The sequence below is a fragment of the Pezoporus wallicus genome, unplaced genomic scaffold (assembly GCF_028554395.1).
Source record: "Pezoporus wallicus isolate ANWC-B61680 ecotype Strahan unplaced genomic scaffold, APGP_CSIRO_Pwel_v1 contig_4191, whole genome shotgun sequence".
Lineage (NCBI taxonomy): Eukaryota > Metazoa > Chordata > Aves > Psittaciformes > Psittacidae > Pezoporus > Pezoporus wallicus.
The window spans coordinates 3707169-3727312 of NW_026641383.1; the positions used below are offsets into that span (position 1 = coordinate 3707169).

Genomic DNA, 20144 nt, shown 5'->3' on the forward strand with positions numbered 1-20144 from the left:
CAGGAGGTGCTCCAGTCCCCTGATCATCCTCGTGGCCCTTCTCTGGACTTGTTCCAACAGTTCCATGTCCTTTTTATGTTGAGGACACCAGAACTGCACACAATAGTCCAGGTGAGGTCTCCCAAGAGCAGAGTAGAGGGGCAGGATCACCTTCGACCTGCTGGTCACGCTCCTTTTGATGCAGCCCAGGATACGGTTGGCTTTCTGGGCTGCAAGCTCACACTGAAGCCGGCTCATGTTCATTTTCTCATCAACCAGCACCCCCAAGTCCTTCTCCGCAGGGCTGCTCTGAATCTCTTCTCTGCCCAACCTGTAGCTGTGCCTGGGATTGCTCCGACCCAGCTGTAGGACCTTGCACTTGGCATGGTTAAACTTCATGAGGTTGGCATCAGCCCACCTCACAAGCGTGTCGAGGTCCCTCTGGATGGCATTCCTTCCCTCCAGCGTATCAACTGAACCACACAGCTTGGTGTCATCGGCAAACTTGCTGAGGGCGCACTCAATCCCGTTGTCCATGTCAGCGACCAAGATGTTGAACAAGACCGGTCCCAACAGGGATCCCTGAGGGACACCACTCGTTACTGGTCTCCAGCCGGACATTGAACCACTGACCACAACTCTGTGTGCGGCCATCCAGCTAGTTCTTTATCCACCGAGTGGTCCATCCATCAAATTGATGTCGCTCCAATTTAGAGACAAGGATGTTGTGTGGGACAGTGTCGAATGCTTTGAACAAGTCCAGGTAGATTACACCAACTGCTCTACCCCTTTCCATCAGTTCTGTAGCCCCATCATAGAAGGCCACCAAGTTGGTCAGGCAGGATTTCCCCTTAGTGAAGCCACGCTGGCTGTCACCAAGCACCTTGTTGATTTTCATGTGCCTTAGCATGCCTTCCAGGAGAATCTGCTCCAAGATTTTCCCAGGCACAGAGGTGAGATCATGTTCTCCTTCTGAAAACCTGCTTTACTCTAGCACCTGATGAGATCTCACCAAGGAATGTGAGGTAATGGTGTGATTCCCTGGTACAAATCTTGCTTGTCAATGAAGAAAGCATTTAGAATCTTAGAATCACAGAAAAACCCAGGCTGGAAGGCTACAGAACCCATGGAGGTCATTTGCTCCACCTTTCTGTTTAAAACAGTAACAATTTCAAACATGGATGAGGTTACTCAGGGCTTCAGAGAAACCTGAGAGCATGCCTTTGTCTTGCCTTCCAAATGCTGACCTCCCAAGATGGAATGTAGAGTAATAGTCATGAATAGCAATAGATAAGCTTAACTGGTTTACTTAGTGGTTTAAAAAGGTATCTAAATGATTAGATTAGTAGCTTCTTAACTCTTTGAGACAGTAATTTTAAGTTATCTTAGGCCAGTTCATTCTTTATTATACCTTTAAAACTAAATGAGGTGAAACTGCGTAAGTTTGAGCTTTGGCATCCTTCTGCTTCTTCCACAATGCCGTGCTATGTTCCATACTCATTAAAGCAAATGGAAATGGTGGAACTCACTAACAGATTGGGCTCCAAGTTCAGTTTTAGAGACATGCTCTTTACTGGGTAAAGGGGCAAGACATTATCAAAGAAAAAAATCTGATCAGTATCACAGTATGTTAGAGATTGGAAGGGACCTCGAAAGATCATCTAGTCCAATCCCCCTGCCAGAGCAGGAACACCTAGATAATGTTACACAGGAATGCGTCCAGGCGGGTTTTGAATGTCTCCAGGGAAGGAGACTCCACAACCTCCCTGGGCAGCCTGTTCCAGTGTTCCGTCACCCTCACTGAGAAGAAGTTTCTTCTCAAGTTTAAGTGGAACCTCTTGTGTTCCAGTTTGTACCCATTACCCCTTGTCCTATCATTGTTTGCCACTGAGTAGAGCCTGGCTCCATCCTCGTGACACTCCCCCTTTATATATTTATAGACACTGATAAGGTCACCCCTCAGTCTCCTCTTCTCCAAACTATAGAGACCCAGCTCCCTCAGTCTTTCCTCATAAGGGAGATGTTCCACTCCCTTAATCATCTTTGTTGCCCTGCGCTGGACTCTCTCCAGCAGCTCCCTGTCCTTCTTGAACTGAGGGGCCCAGAACTGGACACAATACTCCAGATGCGGTCTCACCAGGGCAGAGTAGAGGGGAAGGAGGACCTCTCTCGACCTACTAACCACCGCCCTTCTAATACATCCCAGGATGCCATTGGCCTTCTTAGCCACAAGGGCACAGTGTTGGCTCATGGTCATCCTGTCGTCCACTAGGACCCCCAGGTCCCTCTCCCCTACACTGCTCTCTAACAGGTCGTTCCCCAACCTATACTGGAACCTGGGGTTGTTCCTGCCCAGATGCAGGACTCTACACTTTCCCTTGTTATATTTCATCAAGTTACTCCCTGCCCAACTCTCCAGCCTATCCAGGTCTCGCTGGATGGCAGCACAGCCTTCTGGCGTATCAGCCACTCCTCCCAGAAGTATAACTGGGTCTTTTACCAAGAAGTATTTTAAACTTCATGTCTCATGTTAATTTAATTTCTCCGGAACACGGTCCATATATCTTTATTTTCTTACTTAATCCACTTCTTAACAAACTAACTTCAAAGAGCTTCAGCCTTTCCTGATTGTGAAGCCACAGACCAAACAGAAAATTATCTTGTTGACATCAGCAAGGAAAATTTAGGGAAGATAATTAAGTGATGCTGTTGCTCTAGAACAATAAAGAGTTTTAACTTTCATCATGGTAATTGAGACACTTTTAATTCTTTGAATGGATAACCACAAGTACCAAAACAAACATTATATCTGACCAGCTGAAGCCCTGTTTGTGATATCAGCAATATGCTTTCTGAATACCAGAGATTTATTCCAGCTCTTTTATGCTGAGCAGAATGGTTTGCCTGTGAAAAAAATACAAAAAAAGTGACAGGAAAAGGGGGAAAAACACCTTAAGGGCAATGTGGGTTTGATGCCTTTGGAGATATTATGGCCTTTCTTCAGATAAAGTCTGCAGATATCTATGTAGCTCACTGCAAAAACAGCTAGACATAAGCCATGCTAGGAGCTTCAAGATGAAAGCCACTATGAAATAAGAGCAAGAGAGCATATGAGCAATTGTTTCTTGCAGAGTAGAACCAAGACAGCGTGGTTAAAGAGTGCAGGCAGAAGTTGCAGGATTGAAGGGGCAATTGATAAAGTTGGATCAGTGGATAAAGAACTTGCTGGATGGCCGCACACAAAGAGTTGTGTCAATGGCTCAATGTCCAGCTGGAGACCAGTAACGAGTGGTGTCCCTCAGGGATCAGTGTCGGGACCGGTCTTGTTCAACACCTTCATTGCTGACATGGACAGTGGGATTGAGTGCGCCCTCAGCAAGCCTGCCGATGACACCGAGCTGTGTGGTTCGGTTGATACGCTGGAGGGAAGGAATGCCATCCAGAGGGACCTTGACACACTTGTGAGGTGCGCTGATGCCAACCTCATGAAGTTTAACCATGCCAAGTGCAAGGTCCTACAGCTGGGTCGGAGCAATCCCAGGCACAGCTACAGGTTGGGCAGAGAAGAGATTCAGAGCAGCCCTGTGGAGAAGGACTTGGGGGTGCTGGTCGATGAGGAAATGAACATGAGCCGGCATCAGTGTGCGCTTGCAGCCCAGAAAGCCAACCGTATCCTGGGCTGCATCAAAAGGAGCGTGACCAGCAGGTCGAAGGAGGTGATCCTGCCCCTCTACTCTGCTCTTGGGAGACCTCACCTGGACTATTGTGCGCAGTTCTGGGGTCCTCAACATAAAAAGGACATGGAACTGTTGGAACAAGTACAGAGGAGGGCCACGAGGATGATCAGGGGACTGGAGCACCTCTCGTATGAAGATAGGCTGAGAAAGTTGGGGCTGTTCAGCCTGGAGAAGAGAAGCTGTGTGGAGACCTCATAGCAGCCTTCCAGTATCTGAAGGGGGCCTATAGGGATGCTGGGGAGGGACTCTTCATTAGGGACTGTAGTGACAGGACAAGGGGTAACGGGTTAAAACTTAAACAGGGGAAGTTTAGATTGGATATAAGGAGGAAATTCTTTCCTGTTAGGGTGGTGAGGCACTGGAATGGGTTGCCCAGGGAGGTTGTGAATGCTCCATCCCTGGCAGTGCTCAAGACCAGGTTGGACGAGGCCTTGGGTAATATGATTTAGCGTAAGGTGTCCCTGCCCATGGCAGGGGGGCTGGAACTGGATGATCTTAAGGTCCTTTCCAACCCTAACTATTCTATGATTCTATGATATATGCAAATCTAAACTCAAAGCATTGAGCCTAACACAGGAGCCAAGTCTTTGTAAAGTCTGTAAAGCTTAGGTTCATTATACTTCTGCAGATTTTAAAAACAGTAACAAGGTAGAATCATAGAATGGTTTGGTTTGGAAGGGACCTTAAAGATAATCCAGTTCCAACACACTGACATGGGCAGGGACACCTTCCACTAGAGTAGGTTGCTCCAAACCCAATCCAACCTGGCCTTGACCACTGCCAGGGATGGGGCAGGCACAGCTTCTCTGGCAACCTGTGCCACTGTCTCACCACCCTCACAGTAAGGAATTTTTTCCTAATATCTTATTTCAATCTCCCTTCTTTCAGTTTAAAGCCATTCCCCCTTGTCCTATCACTACATGCCCTTGTAAAATGTTCCTCTGCGGCTTTCTTGTAGGGCCCCTTTAGGTATCGGAAGGCTGTTCTAAGGTCTTCCCTGAGCCTTCTCTTCTCTAGAAGAGAACAGACTCTCTATCTCTTACTAAAAAGAAAAGGGAGAAAACAAAAAGCAAGGCCACGAAGCAACTCAGTAGTAAGTGTCCAAAAGTCTAAGTTTTCAAAGAGAAATTTCTAAGGACAGTCACTAAACGCTATTTTAACGGAGGACAGGATTTGTCCTCTAATATTCAGGGAAAATGCTGTAAGTTGGACCAGTCAGCAAAAACTTCAAAATGGATAAAATTCTAGATAGTCTAACTACAGGATCCATAAAATGCTGGTTTTCACTGCAAAGCAGAGCTTATTAAGTCTCTTGTCTGGAATCAAGTTTGAGCTTCTTCTTACTAAATACATCATATGAATGTTAATTTTAGACTGTTGAGAGCTCATTGATTTACACTTTCCAGTAATAATTTTTTTAGTCTTTAAAGTATGGGAAGAGATCAATTAATATCATGGACACGGCACTGTCTGAAATAAGAACACTGTTAAATAATGCATGCAACAAATTTTTATACAAGCAGTAATTAGATTTCTAGGATTACTTGAATATTATAATAGTCATTTCAGAGCTGTTACAATTATTAATTTTAATAATAATCTCGGTTAACTGGTGATCAGTCCCAAAAGCAGCAGCAAAAAGTGAGTTATGTAGCTTCCTCTTTGCTAAAATATTACATTATACAAATCATGGAGTAAATAACAAAATGCAATTAACTTCCCATGACTTACAAAAAATTACTGTTAAAACCACACAGTAGTGTCAAAGAAAATGATGCAGTCTGAGTTGAGAGATAAAGAGCTGCTGATCAGATCATAAAATTGTCTTAGTTAAGAGAATCTTCTTAATGAGAAGTTTCTTTACGTGACCTACTGGATTTTCACTCTCCCCCTCCATCACAGAGAATTTATATAACATCCATTTTCCTAGGTCACCATAATTGACATCACAATATTCAAACGCTGATGATCACGTACAGCATCGGGCCATTGTGATGGTTACAGGGACTCAAAGCACCAAGCAGGAGATAAATATGAGACTGCTGCACTGTTACTTACTACACGTTTGTGTATAGTTGCTCTAAAAAAATTCCAGCTAACTCCTTCCTTGGGAAGACGCAGCGCAACCCTTACTAGAACTGCTCATTAGAAAAAACATATAATCTTAGGAACGAAATGCCAATGGAAAATGAGACAAAACAGATGGGAAAGATGGAAATAGATTGCCTCAACCTTTAGCCCTGTGTCAGGAATTTATTCTGCCTTAGAAAACATTTGGTTTAGTCTTCCGACTCTCATTTTCAGAGGGCTTTTATAATTCTTCAGTAGTGCACCTGTCGGTTAATCCCTTGTTATAATCTATCCGGGATCACCTCACGGGGAGAAGAGCTGATGGATACCCTCACAGCCCTCTGAGGACTGGCAGGATGAATCGCTCTTTGGATACCGAGGAGGACACACTGGAGGTCAGGACAGCTGTGACATGAGCTGGCACTAGAACAAGGGACCTCTCTCCCCAGATAAAGACAAAGCAGAGCAGAGGATCTGTGATACCTCCCTGCATCCTGCCTTGAGAGCATATTATCTGATTCTATTTCCTATACACACTGCACACTGCTATTTTTCTCCTCGCTTTCTAAGCTTGCTTTTCAGACTCTCCTTTAGAAACACATAATAAATTTAACCTTGCAATGTTTTGCCATGACCAGGCCAAAAGTTACAAGTAAGCATAAGCGGCCTGATTCTAAAAGAAACAAGTCTTACTCCAATGTAGTAAAGCTGTTTAAAATGTGGTGAACCTCTGCATTTCCACTGCCTAAATCACCGCAGACATTCTGCACTTTCAAGGTGTCAAGTCGTTTTCTTTCCCTTTCTCTGTGTTTTTAAAAGAAATGCAAACATACATTCATAACAAAACCTAAGAGCTGCCATTATCTTCTCAGAAAGGACAGATGTTATCATTTTAGTGAAAGTCAAGCTAAGGCAAAATATAGCTATACTTACGCAGAGACAAAGAAAAAAAACTCAACTGGAGACTTCTCTTAGTTTCATCTTTTCCTCCCTCTTTCCTTTTCTTTTTTTCCACTCCCTTAAATTTAAAATAACATTTAAATACTTGCTTATGTTGCCAACAGAAGTATCTAGGAGCAGAAGCCAAATACTGTATTACTTTAAAATACCGCTAAGAAAGTAACAAATAGGTGTGCATAGACCGTAACGTCTTCAACTCCTTCCATATGCAGTCGACCCCATAATTACCTCTCAACAGAGTATTGTGACAAACATGAACATTCCCGTCTTCTCATATCCATCTGCAGAGCCTTGCTTTAATTTTGCGGCTCGTAAGGTTTGGAGCACTATATATCACTATATATCAGACATCCTTGTTCACTTTGCAGGCTGCAAACACCAGAATCGGAAGATAGCTTCTTAAAGGCGTTATAATGAGGTGTTCTGCCATAAAATCTACTGAGGAAAGTTGCTGCTTTTTTTCCCTCTCTCCTTCTGGCAGTACCTCAGACATAACGAGATGGTAATTATGGGGAAAGCGGATGTGTAAATGGTGATTCACTGTGTATAAGGTGAAAATCTGACACACTACAGCCTAAAATAACAGTTTTTACCCTCAGGATTACATATTTGTCAGTAGATTTATTTTTATGACTTTTTAGTTTGTTTTTTTTTTAAACAGATAGTAAAATTGTTTTGAAAAAGGCAAAAAAAGAGACAAACCAGAAGAAAATCCTTAAAAATGTAGCTGGCCTGAGAGAAGCTGTGATAAGGTTAAGAGTGCCTTGCTCGAGTGTTATTGAACCACTCCTGAGGATCTGTTGCTCAATACTCCAGTACCTCCCCAGTGATACGGGAGTGCTGCAAGGCTTCTGTGCTCCTCCTGAGCAGTTTCGTTTAGGAATCTTCATGCTTTTGATATAAAGGAAAGCATTTATTGCAACAGAAGAGAGTAACCCAGGAATCCATGGGGATATGACTCTTCATAACCTTTTCTTTCTTTGATTATCAGTTTATAAGCATTTTAGAGGTGACGGGGATCTCTTAGGAAAAGATAGCACCTCCTCCCCCAAACCCCTGAGTGCCTTTAAGCTCTTACTTGTTTTGCAGTCCTTACAAACATGCAGCACTGGTTGCTTTCCACTTCATTTTTTTAAGGATTGAATCCCCCGTTTGAAGCTATCAGACTCCCAAACCAAAGATCCCTCATGAGTGAATTTGTTGCCAGCGCTCTTTAAATAGGAGCACATTAAAATCAAAGTTTTGTCTCCTGGCACAGTGCCTTTGTGGCAAACAGCCTTCTCGGGGCTTTAACTCATGCAAGCTGGAACATCCACAGTGTTATGGGTGGAGATGGAGTGTCAGGGAAGTGTTTGGGGAGGAAAGGCAGACCTTCCCTCTATCCAAGACCCTTCTCATGAAAAGCCATCTGCCCTTAGCCAAAACCTCGGAAAGAGGCTTGCTTGCCTGCTTCTTCCCTCTTTTCATTTTATGGGAGAAAAGGAGTGCTCTGCAGTGATGCAAACAGGAAAGGACTGCTTTCCAGAGAAGCATGACTACTTTCTCGCCTGATAATAACAGAAAAGGCAAATAATTGAAGCCTTTTCAAGAATGTGAAGCAGAACACAATTCAGATTCCTAAATCGGATACACTCAGTTCATCTCTTGCAAGTTTGTTCACTTCCATTTGGAGGTGAAACCCAATTCTCAGCCAAAGGCTCTTAAAGGGACAGCATTTGTTGATATGGATCTGAGGTGAGAAATCAAGGCAGTGTGTTCCTTCAATAACATTTTATTGGGAATAGCCCAGTGTTAACTGCGAGATACATGAAGCAATACTAATCGGCAAGGCCAGCAGGAATGAAGCTGATCCACTTGCTTGTCTAGACACTGACTTGATAAAAAGGAATGTGACTATATGGAGGGGAAAAAATCCAGACAAAACCAGGAAGATGAAAGCTTTGTGGCTTTTGGGTGTACTTTACACCTCAAACACATCACACTGCATGATTTTAGCAGTGCAACTGCTATCAAACATTCCTGAAAACACTGACACCTGAAGCCTGACGCAGGATTGCCTGTTTAATTACTGCTTTCAGGCAGAGTGTCTGACAGCCTAGAAAGAAGGCATTTATTTCATTGAGGAGTACAAAGTCTGTTAAAATGTAAACAGTAAAATCAATTAGAGATTGTATTCTCCAAACAAACAAACAAACCAACACAAAGCAGCACCAGATTTTAGCAGAAATGCGTCTGAATTCATTTCCAAAGGTGAAAACACCAAACAACTACTGAAAAGCATCTGCCACACTACATAGTGTTTCAGTAGTGCCACAGCTTTCCAGTTAAAATCAATGCTCACATCAAGAAAAGCAGCCACTACCTCAGGAAAAGAAAACTAGAGATTCCTACCAGAGATCCTTTCCCACTTTCTTTACTGACTTCAGGGAATCATACTACTCACCTGCTGAAACCTTTTCTATTAACTAGGCCAATTATAAAAGAAAATCATGGGCCCATAGAACCAACTAGGTTGGAAAACTATAAAAGAAAATCATAGAATCAACTAGGTTGGAAAAGACCTTTAAGATCATCAAGTCTGAACACCACCCCAGGACTGCCAAGGCCACCACTAAATGAACTCCTACTATTTGTAAACTCCATTTACTAGTAATTTCCATATATTTATGCCATGTCTTGCCTGTTTTCATAAACTGATAACAAAAATGCATCTATATTAAAGATCAAGATTGAAGCCGAAGAGTCCAAAACTAAAACACAGAGCTCTCCTCAAAGTTCAAGAAGGGGACCTGAACTAAGGACCAACACAGAGCAAAAGGTTTCCTTTGACTGGAAACCACATTCAATGAGTTCTAGTGTTTGTGGCAATGACATCTGCGTGTTCTTCTGCACTACTGGAAATGCAACTCAAGCAGAAAAGGACCCAAAAGTATTTAGATTCTACCTTCTGAAGCCTAATTAGGATTTACAATCAGCAGTCAATTTCAAATTAGAAGTCCTTGAAAAAGAAGAAAGAACCCTAAATATTCCTGTCACTTCCCCCCACATCTGCAGTGCATGATTACACAAAACTAAAATTACTTTATCTAAAAATTACTGTGGTATTTTCACACAGTGGCAGCTATGTCAAACTACGCTGTTACATGATGACTGCGTTTTTTGAATCTATCGCTGCTTATCATGTTTCTTTAAAACCTTTCAATTGTACAAGTAATCCAACCTATGCACCTACTGAACCAAAATGGAAGGAAAAAATCAGCCTCTGCTATTTTTAAATGAAACAATATTTTTGTCCCCTGGTAACGTGCACATCCTTCCAAATTTCTCCATGTTTTTCTAAATACAGAACAGCTTGTCTTCCTCCTCCTTCAGATACCATGCCCACTTCTTCCACAATGTCAACCAAAAAGCAGCTGACTTCTTGTGATGGATTGCCTTAAGATTACAACAAAGCAAGTGACAAATTTTGTAATAACCCTTTTCCCCTCCAGTTCTGCAGGCAGCATTCATTTGCATGTAAATTAATAAACTAAAAATGTGGAATCACAACTCAAGGGAGCTAAGAGAATTTCATGCTATTCTAGCAAATTTGCTTGAGGAAAATACACTTTTTACCCAATCTTGGCCATCGGGAAGCCCATTTTTCCCTGCTGAAGCCACAGTAGTGAGTTTAAGAGTTACTGGAGCTGCAGAAGTGTAATCACAGCTGTGGGTCTCGGCTCACAGGCTAAGGGTTGTGCTAAGGGCTGCACAACAGTACCTCACTTATCAGCACCCTGGTATCTAGTCACATTCAAAGGTTTTGGGTCTCTGTTATTTAACACAATATAAATAGATTTACATTCCAAAATGACATCTGATATGAAATATGACTGTTTAAAATTGTAATAATAGAAAAGCCAAGGAAGCGATAAGCAACATCTAAGGTTGTACTTACCATAAATTCCTGTTGAAATACAGGGAAATGCCTGTAAAACAAATGAAAGGGGGGAAAAAAATCAGTGGGATTTCTCTTTGCTGAACTTTTTACCAAAACCAAGGGTGTTTTTAAATGCCTGTTTTCCAACACCCAGAGATTAGATGTTGTAGCCTTCGCTGTTAGAGCAGTCAATTCATGGGCATTTTCATGTCATTATATGAAACATATTCCATATGTATTTCTTGCTGCCATGTTAACAAAGGCACATTCTTTTTCTCATCTTGAGCTATGAGCAACATTTGAACTTAGAATTGTTATTAAAACTGCCTTTTGAGCTAAAAATTAATGCCATGAGCTAAAAATTAACACCATAAGCTGGTACAGTAGGAACAAGAAAAGGTTATATTCTCTGGATAGAGTCAGACAATGTTTCTTCAGTAGTAAAATAAGCTTGGTCAGCTTAAACCCTGCCCTCCCCTGCCTCTTTGCCATGCCCTCATTCACTATACCCTCCTTTTTTGTTTGAGAGCCTTTCATTTTTAACCTCATTTCTTTCAGACATGTGGTTTGTGGTGTGACCCAGCACAGCTGTACTGGAACAAGTCAAAGGCTTGCAAACTGGTTCAGGGACATGAACTAGAAGACAGTGGGTGAAAAGGCAAGGTACATTTTTGGGTCAGCTTGGACACCACAGAAAACGCATCACGCCACAGGAGATGGTTCTAGACACTGAAAGCAAGAATGCCCGTTCATGCTTCTCCTAGCTGTAGATTTGCATTTCTGTGAGCCCGAGTCAAGTTTTCCACCAGGAGAAACCAAAGCCCTGGTTTCACAAGAGAGACAATTTTCTTTGTGTGCCATTGATACGTGATAGCACCTTTGCCTTCCACCTCTAGACTGACAGCAAACACAGCTCAAAGGTACAGGAGCACCTGGGACCACAGTCTCAAATATCCACCCTGAGGCTCCCTCCAGATACCCCGGCGATGAGTCACCATACAAAAGAAAGGAATTCTTCTTGACTTAATCACACAGGAAAACATTATTCAAAGCTAATGCTTGCTTTATATTTAACCAGGGAATTAATTAGGGAATGGTGATTAAGAAAGGAGAGGTCTAATGGAAAGAATACATCCTCCCCTCCCCTCTGAAAATACTTAACTAAAAATAAAGTGAGGGAGAATTACAGGCTCATTCCTTCTCACAACCACTACAACTTACATCCTGAAAAATACTTAGCTTTGTAGTTTGTACCCAATAAATCACAACGAATCAGCTCTTTAAGGAAATGAGGAATGGAGTAGGGGGGGAAAAGATATCCACAGGGTTACAGAGCTCAGGCTGAGGTGGCAACAGATGCTCCAGCAATAAGAGAGGCATAAAGGACGATTTTGTCCGGTTTAGAAACAGATTATAAAATTCACCACTGCTGAAGCTTCACATTAAGAGATAATGGAAAACACAACACTTGTTCGGAGCCATTCTCTGCCAGAACCTGAGTAACAGCACATGAGTTAGATACTATTACTGGCCATGTGGAATGAGTAATGGAGTATTCAAGGTTCCTTCTCTCACTGGCCCCACAACTCTGGGCATGGGCAAACGGTCCTGTGGCACATCTGAAATCCCATCAATCCCATAGCTCCTTGGGCAACACCACATACGGTGCATGCAGGAAGGAGCACTGCCACCACCGACTTCGGATGGCCACATATGGGACAAAGCACCCACTGTGGGGAACCACGTGCCGAGATGGGTCGGCAGCCCCTGGGCAGTGAAGAATAACCGTGCACCATCTGCCCCCATGTCGCTACAGGTCTATCACCTATGCAAAGCAAAGGGCATCAGGCTGATAGGGTGCCCAAGCAAGATGCAGCTACTTAAACCTAGATGGTGATCTTAAAGGTATTTACAAGACCAGCCACTGGACTAACGGATGGGCTCGGAATATGCTGTTTAGATCTCACAGTGCAACTGTGTTTATTTGGGCCCCTGGAGCTGGGAGCCTTAAAGGAAGCCTGTGGGCTCCAGGGGACTAGGCTTCCTTTTCAGCCCTGCTTGCAGAAGAGGTGAGATGACTGCATTTTCAGCACTGCACGACAGACACCTGTTGCATTTGTTCACCTCCATTCACAGAACACGCTGCTCTGAGGCTGTTTAGCAAGCTTTAGCCAGTAATTTGTGTGTTGTGTGTGTTTCTTAACACCTACTTGAAAATTACTGTGCAGGCACATCATAATCATTACCTTGCTTTCAGTTTCTGTCATGCAGCTGAGACATGAATGGAGCTACAAGAGCGCGTAAAATCCCATCAAGTTCCCTTGGAATACCGGTCTGTGCCATAACTTAGATGAGCTCTGTCCTCTCCCTCATTCAGAGATGATCACAGCATATAACCAGCAGATGTAATTTTGTAAGATGTGACAGTGCTTTTATTCACTCAAGAAAGGCCTGTGCCTGAGATCACATATCAACTGTGTTTCCCTTGGCTCCTAGGGAGACAATTTAGTCTAGATGCCAGGCTGAAATTACTGGCAGAGCCCTAATGGGGAACTCACAGCATGGATATCAACATACTACAATATTTGGCTTATGGACAAAAGACGTTAAGGTTTCTAACCTTTTCTGTGCGTAATAAAATCTTAATTATGTATTTGATTTCAATAAAAAATTCAGGTTCACAGTAGGAAATATTCATTCCCATTTCCACAATAAAGTGTTTCTCATCTTAATTTGTTGCTGGTAACTGCTATTTACTGACTAACCTTTAATTTCTTTGCTACTGAAATAATGCGTTTGCTTTACTTTGAGGGCTGACAGCACTCAAAACAGATGTAACTCTGGAGTAGAACACAAGTAGTAAGAGTGAGAGCTTACTACCACTACGCTGCTGTCACCATCTAAAGAGGCCAAATTAAATCAGCTGTGTGAACACTCTAAGGCTGAGAGTGATTTAATTCCTGTAGGAGAGGATGTGGGTAGTCAGACTCTGGTACTTTTTAATTGAATGTTTCTTTATTAAGGCTATAGCAGCACTGTTAATTAGGATGAAATGTAATGCAGTTTCATGAGGAAAACTTACAATAGTCACCATGTGGAAGCCAGGTTGGGCTCTTAGGACATTTCAATAGGAGGAACCTGGGTATTTAAATACTTAAGGGCTTGTCTACAACAAGGGATTCTAGTTCACACTGAGCTGCAATGTATTAACTGTTATACATTAGATGAATATAATTGCTACATCTACATGACCAGCCGCCTCCTACTGCAGTCCTAATAATTGCTTCCAAAGAGCAAAGACTGTCTTCGAATTAAGTGCTTGGCATTCTGCACCAGCATCCCAGTGTCATTTCTGCCACAACCCAGCCACATACAAGGTAAGCACTTGTCTTCCAGCACATAACACAGCAGATAACAATAAAATTCAACACAGATTGAGCTTTCTCTGGTTTCACTGCATCATCTCATGAAACAGACTAGCACACATGCTTAAGAGCCTTTCCCTTGTGAAACTGCCATCGCTGAATCTTCACAAAGAACTTGGAACTGTTTAAAAAGTCTTAGCTTTCACTAAAATTGCAAGAGGAAACAATTTTAGCTGATTCTTCAACAAAGTAAAAGTTCTTAATATCTCTGGGTTGATGGCAGTTAAATGCGTTACACACAAAACACCACCACGAGCTTCTCCAGAAAGTTCAAGGTAACACGTATTCCTTTGGATATACTTTATTCATATCTACATACACACACTTTATGCACTCTATATACTTTATACTTTGACCTTTTCCTTGGTCATGCTCCTTGCTAGCTAGAGCCTGTGCCACTACTGCAGAGAACCTTGCATCTGAACAAACTTGAGGATGTTAGGTCTACTGTTCCCACTATCTCACTATCTATGTATCACCAGTGCTCTGGGACCTGTGATACAGGTATTTTGCTAGAGGATGAGCAGATAACTGACTCTGGGAAAAGATTTCTTCACCAAGCAGCTTGTTCCTTTGTGAGCTCCAGAAGTGGCCTCTTCATCTCCTCTTTCTTTTCCATAATCTGAGGTAGCAGCCAACCTGTGCTCAATGAAGATGATGTCCCCCAGTACCAGCTCAAGAGGGGTTAATTCCCTTCCCCTACCACCTTCCTCCAGAGCCTGTGAAGCCTCACATGCTCCTGAGCTGCTTGTTTTATCCCCTTAGCACTGCAAGGAGCTATCTGTTCATAACCTGTTTATTAACCTTCTCCCTCTTATTTGCCAGCAAGTGGGAAGTTGCCCTTCAAGCTGGGACATGGCTTTGAGCACTATACCATAGGCCAAAAATAATTAACTTGCCTTCCACTTTAAAAGACTATCTCTACAGTTCCTTAGCAGCATTAAGAAACTGCAAAAGCACTAACACCCAAATCAAAGAAAGACCCGAAACTCCAAAAACCGAAGTGCCAAACCACTCTCCATGTCAGATTAAGCAGAAAGCTGAATCATTGCTTCAACAGGAGAAAGCTCCGTTCCTGCTGCTCAGAGGACCTGACCCAAAACTCAAACAAACTCTGCCCTTACAGTGCCTCAGTTTATTATTTCTGAAATTTGACTTGAGTTTTTGTTTTTCACCTTGATTCATATAAAAATATTGAAGTGAGATGAGTTCCTCTGTGCTGGGAGCATCCTTGTCTGAAAAGTAGTACAGTGAGCTCCTCTGCTAGATTGTTTGTCTTACAGTCAGTGATAGCCTCATGAACTGAAGTGGCAGGTGAGTGGGCAGAGAGAAAATTGCTTGTTTAAGAGCAGCCCTGACAGCACTGCTCTGCTGTGATTCACGAGGGTGAATGCCAGAGGGATGCTGCAGAGGTAAAGCAGAGCATTACAAGGTAAAGCTGCCTATGCTGGAATGAGTTTTGCTGCACAGAGTTAAAGTATAATAAGGAATTTTTCACACCCTAAGTTCCCACGTGTGTGTTCAAAAAGTTCACTGTAACATAAATATCTATTTCTAATAACTTTGTAGAACATCGCAGATGAACAATGTTCCCGTTTCCTTGGCACTTTACTACCTCTATGACTTGCCATGTCCACCTTCAAAAGCCAAAAGTATTTACTGCCTAAAGCCATGCCTTCTGCCAGAAATAAACATGTTTAGATAGCATGCTATGAATATCTTTTTAACATTCAGCACCAAAAAGCTGTGGCACGTACACAGCGGCACTGCAAAGTGCTCTTACAGAGACTGCAGCACAGTGCTATGAAAGCTAACTATCAGCTAAACCACAAAGTAAGCCAATTTAAATGATACCAATTGTTTGAATAATAATTTGTTTTTCATGACAAGATTTTATGATTTGAATCTAGTGGGTGGTAAAGATGTGTGGTGGGGAATAGAGTGGTGTATGTTCTAACTTGGAGCATGTAGTCGAGCTGCTGCAACTGCAGGGAATATACAGGACCACAAGCAAGCAAAAACAAGCAGAAGGATTCAAAACTGGAACCCTTCAAGCTCATCCATGCCCATCCTGGCAGCATCCACTTGGGCCGCTGGCACACACAAAGGTACCATCAGATGTGTACAACAGTACCACTCCCCAAGGGTTTCATTACAGTGTTGACACCAGGGGTCCCATACCTGCTTCAGATTAACCCATCTCCATTGTGCAGACTTGGACTTATGGTACACAACCACAGATAGCACCATCTACACCCAGAGTTCAACAGGAGTATGACCTCTATAGCTCAGGGACAGCAAGAGGCATGCAAGTCCACTAACTAATCATCCTTAAGTCTAGCATCAAGCAGTGTGAGTTTGTACCCCAGGAGAACCAGCAAATAAATTCCTGTTCCCTATCCCTTGCCATGACTGTTAGCCTGCCCTAGCTTCATTTCTGTAAGCCTAAACAGTCTGACCCCAGTTACAGCACTGTTTTTCAGTGTTCATCAAGTAACTCCAGTATCAGCTCCCCTGATATTCCTGTTGACCATCCAATGCTCCTAAAGCACTTGGGGTGCCTTGGATGCCTTTCAAAATAACATGCTCTATAAAACCACCTATCTCCAAAAAGCACAATAAACCTATAAACTTCAGGGCCTACCGTACCTCTTAAGCTGTACAAAACATCCACAGGGTACATGCATACATATGTAAGATACCAGGAATATTTCAAACATTTCTGAGCTAGATTTTGCTACTTTTACTAGATCAAACGTATAAACCAAACCATTTCATAAACCACTGACTATAATACTATCCTGTTGCCTTTTAAAAGTCCTTACACTACTACTTGGAACAAAAAATAAAGAAAAACTTATTTCCCTGTAAATCTCCTGCCATAAATTCTGTATCTGTCATCATTCCGAACTGTAATTCAATGAGCAATAAATTTTGCAAGTAACTGTCATACAAATAAGATTTATTAATAGAGCATTCTAATGCAACTCCCTATACTGAAAATGAAGAGAAAAAAATTAAAGGGAAGAACTGAACATGGGAATGTTTAAGCTCAGTTTTCATTATGGACCATACTAGCATGTTTATTAATCCATCTTTAAAGAATACAAACATAATTACTGCCTCAAAAATGAGTCTCTCGATCACAGCAGATCACCCACAAACCTTTAGGCATTCATATGAGCTTCCTCATTCACACAACATCCAGATTCACTATGAGATACAACATCCAGCTGCTCAGCACTGTTAGAAACACCAGGCACATGCAGGTGCTGAAAAAACTTGAGGGGAATATTGTAGTATAAACATAAGCACCCAGCTATTTAAATGCCAAGAAGTTTACATCCCAGCTATGTTGAAGGTTCTCTGTGGGTACTGATGGGTGACAAAATGCTGGTCAAGCAACTACAGCTGAAGCTCAGATTCAGACCCAATATGAAACATCCCTTCTGGATGGTGGCTCACGACTTCTCAATGCACCTTCATTTACCAGACTGCAAGTTCACATTGCACAACTGAAGGTCAATAGGTTTAGAAAATGATACACAGCGGTATTTACATTTCAAATAAAACCCTAACAGCTGGGTGGCAAACGATAACTGAGAGAAGACTGCTGCAAAGCTACTGAAAGCTTGAAGGACTCCTATTGAGTACAAATGACTTGCAACAAGCGCGTAGAGAACTTCATCATAACTCAGAAAACACAGAACCCAAGCCAAATACGTGGCTGCTGTTCAGAGGATGTCCAAAGCTTCCCCTGCTGGTCGCACTTGCAGACTGCCCCAGGTAAATATCTACCACAAAGACTGCACTTCTTCAAGTCTGTTTATTTAGACAAAAGGGCAGTTACTGAAAGAGGCCACCTGAGAGGTTAAAAGGGCCAGAAGAACATATTTAATATTTCCGGTTACCAAACTAAACAGATCACGGGGCTGTGGGGAACCCTCTCCTTTCATGACCTGTTTCCCACAAAAGTGGCTCTGCTCTCATTGACAAATTGCGTCTCTCGCCTCACTCAAGGAGTGAAAATTTAGTTTCATTTTACTGAAATAATTAAAAATTTCAACCAAGACATACCAAAAAAAAATTACTGAGGAACCACTCCCAAAGTGTGTAAATTATTTTTAGCAGCTGTGCATTGTAACTTCATGCGAATTTAAAACAGATTTTTGAAGACACTGAATCCAGCTGCTACAATGAACTATGCACGACAGTGCAGCATCGTAGCATGGAATTAACTTAAGATTCACTACTTGAGGAACGTCACCAAATTAATTACCTTAAAATGTTCAAGTTTACTATCATTCAGTAATTAAAGGCAATAGCTCAATCGACCGCCTGGATAAAGACCTGCACTGAAAGTTGGTCGAACAGTCTATTTCATTTCCCCAAGTACGAAGTGAGTAGTTGGATGAGTTTTGGTCTTGTTTTCTTTCTGAACTATTTGCACATATGTAGTTAGAATGGAAAGCTGATGGGGGAACTATGGGCTAACAGCTTGGGAAGCATTTTTAGAAATCATAGATCATTTGTATGTAGAAATCCTCAGAAGTGAAACTGGACCTTTTAAAACAGCACAGAATAGCTGAGGTTGGAAAGCTCCTCTAGTCTATCCCACCTGCCCAAAGCAGGGCCGACTAAAGCTAGACACCCAGGACAGCAGCCAATTAGGCTGGAATATCTCCAAGGATGGAGACTTCACAACTTCTGTGGTAAACCTGTCCTGCTGTTTCACCAGCCGTAAGTGGTTTCTAATGCTTGAATGGAATTTCCTGTATTTCAGTTTGTCCATTCAATGGGCACCACTGAGAAGAGATTGCTCATCTTCACTTCCATCCATCAGGAGTTTATACCCATCGATAACATCTTGCTGCTGAGCCTTCCCTTCTCCAGGCTGAACTGTCTCACAACACTTCCCTCTGTGTAATACAGTCCAGGTCCTTAATCATCTTTACAAACCTTCACTGGAGTTGCTCCCGTATGTCTGTGTAAGTCTCTGAAAGGCAGCACAACCATCTGGTATACTGACCACTCCTCCAAGCTTTGTACTGTCTGAAACCTTGCTGGGGTGCTTTTCTGCCCCATCATCTCAGGCACTAAGGAAGATCTTTAACAGTATTGGCCCCACTATTAGCCCCTGGGGTGCACTGCTAGTGAGTGGCCTCCAGCTGGGCTTTGTGCTGCTGGCCACAACTCTTTAATCCCAGCAGCTCAACCAGTTTTCAGTCCACCTCTTACCCAGCAAAAAAAATATAGACAAACATAATAACTGGCATTATGAGACAGCATCTGCCCAGGATGTTCAGAAGCCATTGCACTTGAAACACCAATTAAAGCAGCAAAAGCACAGACGATGAAGAGGAAAGACTAAAACATCAAATGAGAACTTAGAACAGATTTTGGGTTTTTTCCTTTCTTTACCAACCCATGCCAAAACAGGCTTGAATTGAATGACAAAGTGATTCCGAACCACATCTGTGATGTGCTTTTAGCCCCAGTAGGGAACAGTTACGAGTTTTGTCAAGAACTCAGAAATCCCCTCGCTGTTTTCAAGAGAAAGGGACATCCACCTACACACCCCATATTGCATCAGCCTCTCAGCACTGCAGAGCATGGAGCAGTCGCTACGTTTGCTTCTGGAGTCCCTGAGCTATCAGAGTCTATTTTGTGAACAAAACCTTGAATATGCAACTTCCTTCACAAGAACACTACAGATCCAGCCCTTATTACTTTTTAAATGGATATTGACTCTTTTCAGAAGACTAATAATACTGTTTAATCATACTCACTTCAATAAGACCCTGTTGTATGAAGGGATTCCATTTGTTTAGCTTGAGAGGCCACCTTCAAAGCAGTTCTTGGGCATTCACCCCCTCTAGCATATTTCTACTCACAAGATCCTGCAGGATCCACTGACCTCATCTTCCACGTGTATCCCCTAAGAGAAAAGCTAGGAACTTGCTTCATCTCAGTTAAGCCATTTTGAGGCTGGACTTCTGGTCTAAGGTTCTCTCTACAGTTAATAAAGAGGGTAAATCAGCTGTTTCAGGTCAA

The 20144-nt window shown here is 42.5% G+C and overlaps 1 protein-coding gene across 7 annotated transcripts in view; it reads right to left on the bottom strand.

The window, feature by feature from the left end:
• The window catches only part of MACROD2 (mono-ADP ribosylhydrolase 2), an 885719-nt gene that overhangs the window by 281225 nt on the left and 584350 nt on the right, over window positions 1–20144 (bottom strand). For all 7 annotated transcript variants that reach the window (XM_057423319.1, XM_057423323.1, XM_057423322.1 and 4 more), the window contains one exon: window positions 10684–10714. In XM_057423319.1, coding sequence (XP_057279302.1) covers window positions 10684–10714 — 31 coding nt within the window. The remainder of the gene's footprint in view (window positions 1–10683; window positions 10715–20144) is intronic.